The sequence below is a fragment of the Dinoponera quadriceps genome, unplaced genomic scaffold (assembly GCF_001313825.1).
Source record: "Dinoponera quadriceps isolate SergipeBrazil2010 unplaced genomic scaffold, ASM131382v1 scaffold120, whole genome shotgun sequence".
NCBI lineage: Eukaryota > Metazoa > Arthropoda > Insecta > Hymenoptera > Formicidae > Dinoponera > Dinoponera quadriceps.
The window spans coordinates 2,405,169-2,419,048 of NW_014554309.1; the positions used below are offsets into that span (position 1 = coordinate 2,405,169).

A 13,880-nucleotide genomic window follows, 5' to 3' on the forward strand; every position below is an offset into this window, starting at 1 on the left:
ATTTGTGTCTGACTCAAAGTGTCATCTTCATCCAATATTGTTTGCAATTCGGTGTCTTCAAACTTTTTTGGTGGTTTTCCACGTTCTTTATTTCTCACATCAAAATCATTATCTCTGAACCGTTGAAACCATCTTTTGCATGTTGCTTCTGATAGAGCATGATCACCATATGCCTCGACAAGCATTTGATGCGACTCTGCAGCACTTTTCTTCAAATGAAAACAAAAAATTAATGCTTTCCGCAAATCATCATTTTCTGGTACAAAATTCGACATTTTTAACACGATGAAAAAATATGATGTTGTTTGTTCAATAACTTGATGTAAACTGAATATGTTTGATAGATGTCATAGAAACCAAACAAAACAAAATTAAGGCCCGTTCAAAATAAATGTTCCCTATCGAGACATTTGTATTTTGACGCTCACTTCATACCGGTACACCTGGTATAAACATTAATTAATCAATAGAAAAATAAATTTAGTATACAATGAATAATAAATAAAGGGAATGGAATAATTTCCATTTTCATGGAAATTTCGTTGTCCTCTACAATTTCCATTGGAACTGCATTACATTTAAATTTTACTCGTACATTCCCGGATTCTCCAACTAACTCTTTTAACCACAATTGATCTTCAAATTGTGAATGATGAAAATATTCCAAACAGACACGAGCTACACAAATTAATAATACATTTAATAAATCAATTTGAAATATTTTATTACAATATTATGTGTTAACTACGAGTAAATCATACTAACGAATATATATACTGATTTTAAGGTTAATATTTTCTTTGCATACAATTTTCTTCATCCGGTTTTCCTCATTTTTCGGCCATATTATTATTATTATGTTTCGCAACTTGTTGACTCGACTTTATGTTTCACTTTCGCGGTAAATCTTGAAAAATTCTTTCTGCATCACACAGAGCAAATCGCATAAATGTGCTCACTCCCTTATCTGTGCAGATTTAATCACGTTTATAGCAGTTAACACTTTGAAGCCTTGGCCTTAAAGATAATTTATTAATGGAATCCTGGACAATTTGGATGTCCAGAAGAAGAGGGATAGATATCCGATGTTCTATGAAACATTTGGGTCGACCGAAACTCGAGAATAAGCCGACAGCAGAAACGTATAGAATTAAATAGCCAGACCAGAGTTATACTCGGGCTTCAGCATTGTCGTCTGCGCGCTACTCTGATCTTTACTTGGGCTTAGAACAAAGTGTGTTAATTAAATAGATTGTCATGTGATATGAGTAAAAGTGGAACAGATGAAATAATAATTAACAATAATTTATTGCACCACTCATGATAATCAACATCTTAACCAGTTAACTGTTCCGACCTCTTTAGACAATGCGTATCTAAATTGCGTCGCAAAAATTTAGCGATGACGAGTATACTCGTCAAACACAGAGTATGTGTAATATGAAATTAGGTTGTAATGAAATGACTTTTATTTTTTTATTTCAATACTCACATTTATTTATTTACTTAAATTAACATAAATGTTTTGCATATGAACGAAAAAAAAACATGAAAAATTAATTTCTTACTTTAATTTGCTGTAGGAGAATGGTATTGAGCAAAGCATGATACAATACATAATGGAATTTCACAAGTTGAACGCCAATATCGCGATTCTTTCCGAATATTACTTTTAAAACAACGTGCACACCTTCGTGTAGGATTAGCTTTTGAAGTTGAGGGTACATAATCCGAGAAATGTTTCCCGATTAGACGGGTAGAATCAAGATTAGCTCGTCGACTTACTGTTGGTGTTACACTTTGAATTGGATATAATGTAATTATTTGTTCAATGCATTCCAATAAAAAATTTACTCGCGTCAATTTTCCTCTATTATTTTTATATAATATAAAGGAATTTAAGCAAACAATATCTAAAAAATAAAGAAAAATTTTTTTATAATATTTTTTAAGTCTCTTCCTTGCTGATGAATATGCAATCATTACGCCATCACTCATGTCCACTCCACCCATTTTCTTATTATAGTCAACAACTACTTCAGGTTTCTTTGTTCGTATCCTCCGTTTCTCTATTTCTACCATATTGTCGTCAGTTAGCAGGTAGGTAGTCCACAACTCAATTTGGATGACAACTCGAATCCCGCACACGAGCCATAACAAAACTTTTATTCGTTCCTTTTATTTCGACTTGGCCTCAAAATATTTCAAACGTCTTGAAGTTTACGAATATATTTGTGTTTTCACTAAAATTACAATTTAAACTGCAAATTGTCACTACTTATTACTCATGACGAATATACTCGTCATAACACAAAACTTTGTACTTTTTTCATGACGAGTATACTCGTCAAAAACAGTTAACTGGTTAAAATATAAAAAAAACTGTGGGTGACTTACTATTAAGACAGTTTGTCATGCAACATATTTTAATATATCTTACTTAATTCAGCGTACAACGTTATCATACAATATATAGCATACAATGTTATCCCGCTAATACACATGCATGTATGTACTTTATGATGAGGGAAATGTCCTTGTCACGCGAAATTGATAATTCGCTTTGGTGGCACAATTAACACATTAATAAATCTAAGCTCTAATACATATATTAATATAACTATTTTGATACGGTATATCCGAAAAACTAATGAACGATATCCTATTAGTTCTTCTGACATATGATATATTCTAAATACAAGATTTAAAATATTAAATAAGTCAGATGACTCAAATGTATCGTATATATCATAAATAAGGAAAATCTTTATTGGCTTATCATACGATTCTGTAACTATTAACGATAAGATCGTTATCGTACTGTTGTAGCATAGGTATATAGCAGAAAAGCTATATATTATTTCCTCACAATCAGGTTTGACTGTGAACGAAATAAAGACGCTGGTAGCTATGCACAAGAATATGAAGTCCGGTGGATCGTTGAACGACCTTAATTTAAGGGCCGTGGAAAACTACCGCGAGTACCTGCGTATACCGTCGGTGCATCCGGATATTAATTACGGTGAACTATAAGAATATTCACGTAAACTAATGACGTTAACGTGAGGGCAAGTTTTCGATAATTTCGGTAAACTTTGAATGTGTTCTTCCAGATAAAAATATTATTTTTCGTAAATTAATGACTGCTATTTTTCGTAATTAATGACTGTAAATTAATGGTAGCTTCATTGACTTTATGAATTATGCAACTCTGAAACTCTGAATAATGCTTGAACGAAAGTACACAGTAATAGTATAACAGTTTTTTTTATACATTTGCAATAAAATTGAAATTGGCACTTTTAGCTCCGCTCTATTTTAATATATCGGAAACCTCTCATATCCCAATTCTGTATAACAAGAAATAATGCATTCAGCGTCTTGTTTTTTTATTTTACAGACGATTGCGTAGCGTTCCTTCTGAGACAGGCGGATTCTCTCCAACTGCCGGTCCACGTTCATCATGTACGTCCCGACAAACCGGTGGTGGTCATCACGTGGGAAGGAACGGACCCGATTAAGCCGTCGATTCTCTTGAACAGTCACATGGATGTAGTGCCAGTTTTCGAGGTACACAGAGCCTATCGAGGATCGATTGATCGATTGTACAATTAGATCATTAAGCATCGTACATCCCTATAAAAATTAACCAATTCCCCAGCCGCTTACTTTCTAAGCGCAACTCATGCGCACGATCGTTTAATTTTTATATATCTGCGATTCTTGCAAATTGATCAGTCATCAACTCGATCGATTGATGCATCTAGCATGAATGGACTTATCCGCCGTTCGACGCGCACATGGACGAGCAGGGCAACATTTACGCTCGCGGCGCTCAGGACACGAAAGTCCTGGGGATACAATACCTGGAGGCGATTCACAGACTCAAGCTGAACGGTCAACGTCTCTCGCGGACTGTCCACGTTTCTTTTGTGCCGGACGAGGAGATCGGCGGAGAACTCGGGATGAAGAAGTACGTGCGTAGCGAACACTTCAAGTCTCTGAACGTTGGCTTCGCGCTGGACGAGAACGTGAGCTCTTCTACTCCAACCTTCGTCGTTGCCTTCGATGAAAAGATAAAGTTGGGCCTGATGATAAAGTGCAAAGGTACTACCGGCCATGGCTCGCTCATGTTGGACAATACGGCCGGAGAAAAAATAAGAATCATCATTGATCGTTTTATGGACTTCAGAGCGACTGAGAAAACCAAGTTGCAGAATGTCGACATCAGTTACGTGACGTCTGTGAATCTTACAGTCCTCAAGGTTAGTATTGCGCGATTGTATATTCTCTAGATTTCTTGGAGTGAAATCTCGCTCGAGAAGTTGAGTAACCACCGAGTCACTCGAATTCGAGTTTTTCACTCGTACAGAGTGAACTCTTCATTCTGAATCGTCGAGTGAATATTTTCACTCGGAATTAAAGAGATCTGCTTAAGCGCAGCGCTAAGCGCGCTTACCAAGCAGGTATGTTTATTGAGCGCATTGCTATCGGTATTATTGATTCGCAGCTCTCGAATTCGCTGAATGCACCTCTTTCAGGGTGGTGTGCAGAATAACGTGATACCCGACGAGATAATAGCAGAATTTGACATTCGTCTGCAGCCTACTTACAAACCCGATGAATTTGAGGCTCTTGTTAAACGTTGGTGTGAGGAAGCCGGGCCTGGTGTAACTTATTCCTTCGTTCAGAAAAATCCCCAAATCAAAGGCACAAAGATCGACGATTCTAATCCATTTTGGGTGGCTTTTAAAAATGTCTTTTCTGAAATCGGTAGCGAGCTCAAGCCGATAATTATTTGGGGCACTTCGGATGCTCGCTATTTACGCCAGGTACGTATCGAGTTGCACTTTTGTATTATTCATATTAACGACATAATGAAGATGCATACTTGATCAAATAACCCCGATGGAAATATCGGGAAAATTTCATTGAAATTCTCTCTCAATTGATTCCATTATCGTTCTGTCAATATACGCAGTCTTCAGTTAAATTCGATAGATTTTAATGATATTTAATTTTAACTTTCCTTAATTTGTGTATTGATATACCATAAACTTGATAAACAGTGAGATGAAAGTTACTGAAAAATTATTGAAATAGTATGATGAAAATAGTAAAATGTAATAGTAAATATTTCAAAATAAATCAAAATTTTCATCATGAAATTCAATGTAATGATGTGAAATATTATGAAAATTAAAGTATAATTCTGTGAAATAATGAACGAATTTTTGAAATATTAGATATCATAAAATTTATTGAATTGAAAATTGAAAATTGAAAATCGTATATTAATGAAATGGGGTCAACTGAGGGAGTGTTTCAGCAAAATATTTTCATCGGGAAAGAGACGACGGACTCAGCAAGATGGTTACCGTTTTGTCTTACATAAAATTCAAGTTACTTTTCATGTTTTTGACAGTCTCTTTAACAATGTTCCTTCTATGCTAACTTATCCTACAATGAAACACACTTGAAATGTTTCTGTTTTGCAGTTGAGCATTCCTACTCTAGGTTTCGTACCATTATGCAACACGCCATCCAACGTTCACGGTGCCAATGAATGTGTGAATAAGGACGTGTTCCTGAGAGGAATAGATATATTCACTAAAATAATACCGGCCATCGCAAACGTTTGAATGCAGACGGACTATATGTTATGGAATATATCGGCGATGCTGAATGATATTTTAATAAATCCGGAATGAATCTGGCAGAAACAAATAATTTTTTTCCAATTAGACCATTTATTAGCCATGAAAAAAGGCATTAGGTATCATAAAAGATCTTTCAAAGACGTCCGAAAGATATCTAAAAAAAAAAAATAAAAAATCCATTGTGGACATCTTTTAGAAATTTGGTCCGGTTAAATTCACAGACGGGATTCATCAGTTTTTATCTCTGAAAACCGGCCGATAAAAGGCGACGAAATATCGATAATTGAGTCGATCATTTATCGGTTATCGTTTAAGAAGAGCCACACTGCTCGAGAAGAAAGTCGGACAAGGAGTTGGACAGCGCGACGGTAGGCGGCTACCACGTCGTACCGCCGCGTCATTCGACGCTGTGGATTGGACGACGTGGAGAGGCGAGTAGCCAAGTTGAATCGACGCACAGGCGGCACCAACGTGCCTCGCTCCGTGGTGTCCATGCATCAGCTGGCCATGGCAGTTTTGAATCACCCCTGCGGGCATCGGCGAACACCGCTGATTCGGCCGAGCGTTCATCACGCTGACCGACCCGCGTATATCCCTGTGAAAATTGAGGCCGCATGTACGCGCTGGGAATTCGCAAATTCGGCACGGAAAGCGGGTAAGTGCGAGTGAATCCCGGGCGATCGCACGCAGAAACGCGACGGTGCGTCCCGGGGAGATTCCCGATCGGCGAGCCTTCGGTAACGCGACCGACCGCAGCGATCTCGCCGAGGAACGTGCACGGCGTCACCCGCGCTGTCCAGTTCCGGCATTTTCGTAATCGCACAGCCGACGATATTTACGCGTCCGTGCGTAGTGTCGGAGCACCCTGTCAGTCGAGCGGCGCTCGAAAAGCACCTTTTCCTTATCGATTATTCCGAGTAGCAACGCGCGAATGTCCGAGCATGATGCAACCGGTGCGAAGATACCTGACGCGCGGGTAGTATCAATGACGCCTGCTCGCGGACCAGATTCCGTACGGTGTGTTATTTGCATACCGCTCCGGTGCCCGCGCCCCGGAACGCCGCGTTGGTCCGTTATCTTTCAATTATCGAGTCGACAATACGCTGCATTCTCGTCTGGAAATCGCCTTTGAACGATAAGATTAGCCAGAGAGAGTGAGAAAGAGAGCGCGAGAGAGGGAGGAAGAAGAGTGAGGCCAGGAGGGGAGGTCGAGAATGAGTATGTGTGTGTGTGAGAGAGAGAGAGAGGCGAGAGTTAGTAACGCGCGACAGAAAAGCGAAACCACGCCGACCGCCAGATCGCGAACAGCTCGCTCAACGACACGTTTCCTCGTTAGGTGAATCCGCGCACGGCTCGTTGTTTGAACATGCGGTGAGAGGATCGCAGCCGCCGGGATTCCGCGGACGATGTGCGATCGCGGCGATTTGAAAAAGTTTCTTTTTCCCCGTGGTGTGAGCGAAACGCGATATCATCGCGGCGCGCGAGTAACACGGGAGAGAAGAAAGCGCGCGCCTGGCGTCTCCGGGGAATGCTCCGGCGAAATGACAAGGAACGAGTGAGACACCGGCCGAAGCGGATGTCCGTTTAGGCGCGATATCGATAACGCGAGTACGCTGGCCGCGAGAGAACGCTCTCGAACGCGAGGAAATGGAGATAGCGTCGGTGACGCTACCCATCCATTGCATGCCCCACCCTGCGCGCGAGCTGTTGTATCAAATTCTATCCCGTTTTTCTTTTCCATCGTGCAGTCGCAGCCACTTGGCCGATCTCGCCGACTCCTCCCCGCCCGGATCGTTCTCGAAAGGTCTCCCGGACCAGATCGCTGCGACGATGCTGTGCGCTACGCGACGAGGAAGCCTGACGCTGCGTGACCCAGATTGAGGAGACTCGGTAATGTTCCACTTTCCTCCGTGAATTTCGAATTAATTTCAGTAGAATAGTGTCTCCGAACAGCGGTGGCGGCATTAAATCGACAAATCGTCGATATTTTCCTTATGAGAAAGAAAAGTTGGAAATTGCCAGTAACGTGTAGTTTGTCGGTGGAAATTTGTATCTGTTCTGTAGTGATACCACTCGCGAATGTTAGGCTTGTTAACTTGCGAGATATTATTTTCATGATCAAGCTGAGACCTGGGTTGTTCGATATCACAAAATTGAATCGAGTAAAGCCACTCACGACTTATTAATTGTATGGAACATACATCCTAGTTTTTGTGATCATGAGGTAATTTCTGATCCACCGTTTATAGTCTTTTCATCAGGCTGCTACTATTTATCACTAACAATTCTTAGAACATTAAAAAGATATCATTAACTCCTTTATTTAACATAACTTGCTATTATTTGCATTATAGTAATTTCATTACTTCTGTCATTTCAGATGATACTTGTCGATACAGGCTTATGATACAGGCTTACGTACCTGTCTAGGAAACAATCGTGGACCTAACGTGAATGAAGATGGAACGGACAAAGCTATCGATTCTTTTCAACAGTCACATGGATATTGAGCAGGTATACTCTCTAATATTGGCAAGAATATCGCGAGCATATATCCTGATACTATTTATGCAGAATAAAGTGGTTCTTATCGATCAATCAATTTTACAATTTGTTAATTTATCCAGACAGAATGGGTCTATTTACCGATTGACGCTCACAGCGAATCAGCAAGGCAACATTAGTGCTCATGGGAGACCAAATAGGAGCGCAATATCCAAATGCAATCAGCAGACCCAAATTGAGTGGTCAATGCCTCTTATGTACACACGATACATGAATTTTACAAAATAAATGTAAGTACCATGCTAATGTATTTTGCAAATTGATTTTCACTGTTAGGACATCAAGTCGTATTTGAAAATGTTCATCAACATGACAGCTTTCTCATTTTTTACGTCTTTTCCAGAATGGCATACATGTTAATGTACTCAAAGGCGTCATGAGTGCATTTGACCTTTATTTGGAGTTATTATTCATCACGAAGAATTCGAGGCCTATTCTACATAATCTTTCGTCAGACTTCCTATGATCCCGATATTCAATTGTAGATTTTCACCTGTTATACTCAACTATTCATCACTTGGTAAGCATCAAACTACATTTCATGTTACCTCTTATCTTTCAGACATATTTTCTAATATTTTCTAAAGATATATTACACAAACATATGTATTTCATAAAAAATTTGACAGTTGATATATCAAGTTGAAAAACATGTTGTTAATAAGCAGAAAACTCATAATATGTTCCAAATATACTGTTAGGCTCATTAATTTTTATTTTTCGATAAATTTTTCTTTTGCAGATGGACATTCCAACTCTGAATTTTGCACTGATGAACTGCACCATGAATATCTCGATAATGCAATATCAAGATATCATATATCTTGATAATACTGGCTCTTGCGGATATTCAAACAGGAACTTGCCATACTAATAGCGTGATGATTGAAAAATATCAAAAACAGGCTATCAACAGTTAACTCAGGTTCACTTTTCAAGTGTACAAATGATATACTTGTTATCAGAAGTACCTTGAAATCAAGAACTCACAATTACACGAAACAAGTCAATTTATCCATCATGTTTATGTGCCAACATTATGTAGCTTCAAGTTTTTAATATTGTTGAAAATTCATCGCTTTCAAGAATTTATATATTGAAGAGGATGTATTGTTGAAGAACGTAACGTGAAAGAAGCAAGTATACACAGCTGTGTTAGCTGAATGACTACTGATAAATTAATTGGAGAACATCAATATGTACACAACAGAAAAGAAAAAGCAGACATAACATAATTAAAGGCATCGTATTGCTGACAGGAATAATTTGAAGCAAGGATAGGAATGTAAAGGGGAATACCGGTGTAGAAACAACAGTATAAAACTTCAAAGAATAATTATCCAACACAAAGATATATAAACAATCAAGATTTATATTTTTGAATAAGAAGACGTGAAGAAATGGTGTCTACAGATAAACATAAGCACAATATCAAGATTAAAAGTATATTTTGCAGGAGAAGAATTATTTTGAGGCAACTACTGCACAACATAAAGTAAAACATGTAAGAATCGCTGTGATTGCCTGTGAATATGCCTATATTTGTGCCTATGCTATATTTGTAAAGTAACAGAATCCACAAACATTATTTTCAAGAGAAATGCGTTTATGAGAAATTACAGGAAGATCTTTGCTCACGATCGCAAAGCGTGAAAAAAAAGATCTACTTTTGTACAAGAGAGGTCAGCAAAGGAGATTGACTATTGATTTAAAAGACGGAAGATCTCGAGCCAAAGCTTCGTCTAGAAAAATCATGATGAAGAAAAAGGAAAAGAGGGAGAGACAGAGAGAGAGGGAGAGAAAAAAGGAAGAGGCAGTTGTTTCCTGCGAAGCTTGCTACGAAGAACACGACATCGACGAGCGCGACAAGTGCGGTACACATTTACCTGACCGAAGTCAATAAACCCCAGTGCGCCCATGTATGTATGTGGTGAGTGTGTGTACGTGTGTATATGTGCGTGCTTCCCGCCATTATCGCGCGTATTGTAGTTCATTCTTAACGCGCGGTGCCGCCCGACTCCCCTCCGCGATGGACTCGCCCGTCGTGTTCGCTTCGAAGGAACGGTGACGGTGCCCGGTGATTTCCGCGCCGAAAATCGCCGGCGATTCGGCGGATCGAGCGAAGAATCGCGCGCCGCTTTCGGGCGGCGTGATCTGTCAAAATATCGCGGCATGCACCGCCACGCCGAGTGACTTCTCGTGCGCGCTGTGTTGTGTTTGGGTTCGGCCATTTTCGCGAAGGGGGGTTAGGGTGCAAGTCCTCGCTGTCGATCACCGATCCAGCGTCGGCCGTCAGGAAACGTCGCGGCCACGACAAGTGATCGCGTTGCATAGCGGCACGACCAGCAACGGCGGTGCCTACGTCTCCGGAAGCACCGTGAGAAAATCGCTCGAGAATCCTCCGTCAGCCATGTGCATTGCGGCGCATCGTTCAAAACGTCCTCACACCCCTGCCACGGCCGGCGAATAGAGCGCCCGCTGCCGCGGCCACGTGACCGTGCCCGACCAATCCGCGCGGCGGGATTTGAAATCGTGCGTGGTCTTTGTTCCACGGGCCTGCTGCTCTCGTGTCAACGTTGTGCCTCAGTTCCGTAAAGGGGGCCCCGTGTCTCGGTGTCCGTTTATACATGGTCGCTGCCGAAAATCGCGCGTACCGCTCGTAAATGTATATGTGTGAAAGTGGTGGCGGCGAGGGTGCACGGTGTCTCTGCTCTAACGTCGAATACACGGTAAGATCTGGCGCCGATGTACGCGGCTCCGCATAAATAACCCGCGAAAAAGTGTTGTTGCCCCTACGTCTGTCGCGGATCGTCCGTCCGATCGCTCGCTCGCTCGCCCGCCCGCCGGCGCGCGCGCGCATCCCCCCCCTCCCGTTCCGTGTATGTGTGTGTATATATATATGTTGTGTGTGTGTCATTCTCTTTCTCTGTCTATCTGTGTCCCTCTCTGTTCGTTGTCCATCTGTCAAGAGCCGACCGTATATCGTCGGTGCGAAGCGGATGGACGATCACCGAACCTCTCTTCACCGTTCTCGGTTTCCTCTCTCGCTTTTCAATGTCTTGTCGCGGACGAACTCGAGATCGAGAAGTCACGAAAGAGATAGATAGATAGAGAGAGAGAGAGAGGTACGTACGGTAGTCCGTCTGTCTGTCACAACTCGACGTTTTCTCACGATCGCGTATCGCGCCGCGCATGTCGACGATATTTTCAGTCGATTCGCGGTTATTTTCGCGACAGGCCGTCGATATATACATCATATTTTTTGTACGCGTATCACGCGATTGCACGAGAGTCGCATCGATAGTTTATGGTGCCGGCTCGATCGAGAATATAAACAGGCGGCTGTCTCCCTTGTGTCTAGTCGGTGTGAATGAACGCGGACGTGTAGGCGTGGGAGTACGGCACCGTAAGTTTCGGCGGGAAGAGTGAGACAGCGAGTGTGCGTATGTTGTGTGTGTTTTTTGTGCGGAGAAGTGGAGAAAATTTATTATGCGCTCTGGAATATTCTTAAGTGCCTCGCGCGTAAGCGAATGAATTTGTAAATTCAACAAGTTGCTGATAATAAAAAGTAAATTACGTGAGTGATACGCGCGTGGCGATGAGAGGGGAGAAATTTCGGAAACCCGAGAGAGATAAAGAGAGAAAGAAAGATTCCTCCGAAAGATTTCCCACATGATTGGTACACGTTCAGTTCACTCGATGCTGGCTTGAAATTTTCCGGGACTCAATTATCATTTTCATTACCAGACATTTCCCGACGATCGATTCGTACGAGTGAACCGAAGTTGGAGTTCTGATTAGGCGAATTTCTGAGAGAGAGAGAGAGAGAGAAAAAAAAGAGTGTTAAAGATTCTGGACAATAGGGCGTAACGGGGACGAAAAGAGCGAGGAAGAAAAGGAAAGCTACGATTAACGAGGAAACGAGAGTGATGTAACGGAGAAAAGAAAGAAAGCAAAACGGAAATTGCGGTAGTCTCGATTATCTTCACTGCGGCAGGTACGTTTCTTTTTACAAGCTCTACAGCTAGACAGAGAAGATAAACCGTTTGTTCCTTTTTTTCATCTTGTATCGCAGCTGGTAGTCCAGCGCAAATAGGAGAGAAGGCGCATCGCCTCGGTCTCGATAAGCACGCCAAATCAATATTAGCACGCCGTGGCCCTAATCAAAACACAACGCGATGCTGTACTTGCCACCACTCAGGTGACAACAGCGCGTACATACGAACGCGTTGCATATTAATACGAAGACCGAGCATCGACGCGTTAAATCGCGGCGAAATATTTCGCTTTCATTAATTCGCATCTCCGCCATGAGGAAGGGAAGCGAAACGCATGAATTGTCGCCTGTGACAATTATTTCGACCACACGACTGTAAAGTAACACGTCAGATTGAATCGTCTTCGCTGATAACTCACAGTTCGAGGAAGAGATTCCTGGAGAGGAAGGAGAGCCGCCGGTGTCGACGGAATTGGCGATTTTTCAATTTTCCCACGACGGTATTTCTCAATCATTCTCCGTACATTTCATGCGTGACGCACTTCAACCGAGCTCCATTGTCTCTCACTGTCTCTTGTTACTTTTGTTTCCTTCTTTTTCTTTTTCCAGACCCAATCGCCGTTATACGGCGTTATCGACACGAAGCATGCGTGATCGTCGTCCGCCAATGGTGTAACGCGCGAAACTTTTTCGCGCCAATTCCGCGCGACCACGTGCGTGCGATGACATACGCGTACACACGTCGAGGTGTGCGTACAGAGACGTTCATCGTGCAACGCATAAGCCGTCGAGTATCGGCGCTAAATCCGTCCAATTCTAGGGAATAACGCGCGGACAAAGTCCGCGGGAATTGAACGGCGCCGACGAATTAGAAAGTAAAATAACGCACGAAAGGCGGTGGACGAAATCGACGTTTTTAGCGGCACATTATCGCTTTTCGATGTGGATCTCTCTCTCTCTGTCTGTGAAAATAGAAATCCGAAATTGGCCTGCGAATATCGTCGTCGGGACGAAAAGTACGCGGAGGCACACGACAGGCGCGAACACGAGCCACCGTACGGAAAAATCCCCGCCGAGTAAGAGTCTCCAAATACTTTCTGTTTCGCTGAAAAAGACGATTAATATAAATCCGAAACAATATATAAAACTCTTTCCCTTCACAAAGGTAGCGGCAATGGTGCCGCCTGCGAGCGGCATTAAGGGTTAACGAGCGGTCTGCGCTGGATAAGGGGTGAAGTGAGCGAGACAGAGAGGGAGAGAGCCCGGTGAGTTTTCAAACGGGATCCCGATGAAGAGGGGGTTAGGGTGCCGCCCTGACGAACCCAGGGTGCAACACTCTTGCAGCTAGCGAATGCTGGTCGAAGGGGAGGCAGGATACGAGGGTGGATGACAGAAGGGGTGGGTTGGTGGAACGAGGGGAGAACATATCAGATCGATACTCGGCGAAAAGTATGGGCTGGAGGGGCGCGGGGCGCATTCTCTGTATCTACGGTCGGTCCATCGCAAGATCCGGACCGGAGGCTGCGATTACGCACGCACAGTCTCTATGGGGTGGAATAGCCGAATCAATGGCGAGGAGGGACGGAGGAGGGAACGTTTGTCTCTTTCTTTCTCTCTCTCTCTCTCTCTCTCTCTCTCTCTATATATATATATATATA

At 42.3% G+C, this 13,880-nt stretch overlaps 3 protein-coding genes across 8 annotated transcripts in view; all 3 read left to right on the forward strand.

Annotated features, from left to right (window-relative positions):
* LOC106745603 (aminoacylase-1-like) overlaps window positions 1-4,633 on the forward strand; it is an 8,910-nt gene extending 4,277 nt beyond the window's left edge. The window contains exons 3-7 of the mRNA XM_014621362.1: window positions 2,876-3,022; window positions 3,401-3,570; window positions 3,768-4,107; window positions 4,193-4,265; window positions 4,542-4,633. Of these exons, the coding sequence (XP_014476848.1) occupies window positions 2,911-3,022; window positions 3,401-3,570; window positions 3,768-4,107; window positions 4,193-4,239 (669 nt within the window). The 5' untranslated portion in view covers window positions 2,876-2,910 and the 3' untranslated portion in view covers window positions 4,240-4,265; window positions 4,542-4,633. The remainder of the gene's footprint in view (window positions 1-2,875; window positions 3,023-3,400; window positions 3,571-3,767; window positions 4,108-4,192; window positions 4,266-4,541) is intronic.
* LOC106744649 (aminoacylase-1-like) lies at window positions 4,527-5,642 on the forward strand. Its single transcript, XM_014619578.1, has 2 exons — window positions 4,527-4,832; window positions 5,499-5,642. The coding sequence occupies exons 1-2, from the start codon at window positions 4,527-4,529 to the stop codon at window positions 5,640-5,642; spliced, it is 450 nt and encodes a 149-aa protein (XP_014475064.1).
* The window catches only part of LOC106745581 (forkhead box protein P1-B-like), a 16,972-nt gene continuing 8,732 nt past the window's right edge, over window positions 5,641-13,880 (forward strand). Inside the window, exons 1-7 of one of the 6 annotated variants that reach the window (XM_014621319.1) lie at window positions 5,641-6,315; window positions 7,409-7,550; window positions 8,041-8,174; window positions 8,288-8,455; window positions 8,569-8,745; window positions 8,968-13,298; window positions 13,388-13,487. The gene's annotated coding sequence lies outside the window, so the exon portion shown is untranslated. Of the gene's footprint in view, window positions 6,316-6,947; window positions 7,269-7,408; window positions 7,551-8,040; window positions 8,175-8,287; window positions 8,456-8,568; window positions 8,746-8,967; window positions 13,488-13,880 lie in introns of those variants that run through there. The other 5 variants (XM_014621311.1, XM_014621327.1, XM_014621303.1 and 2 more) reach the window with 5 other exon arrangements.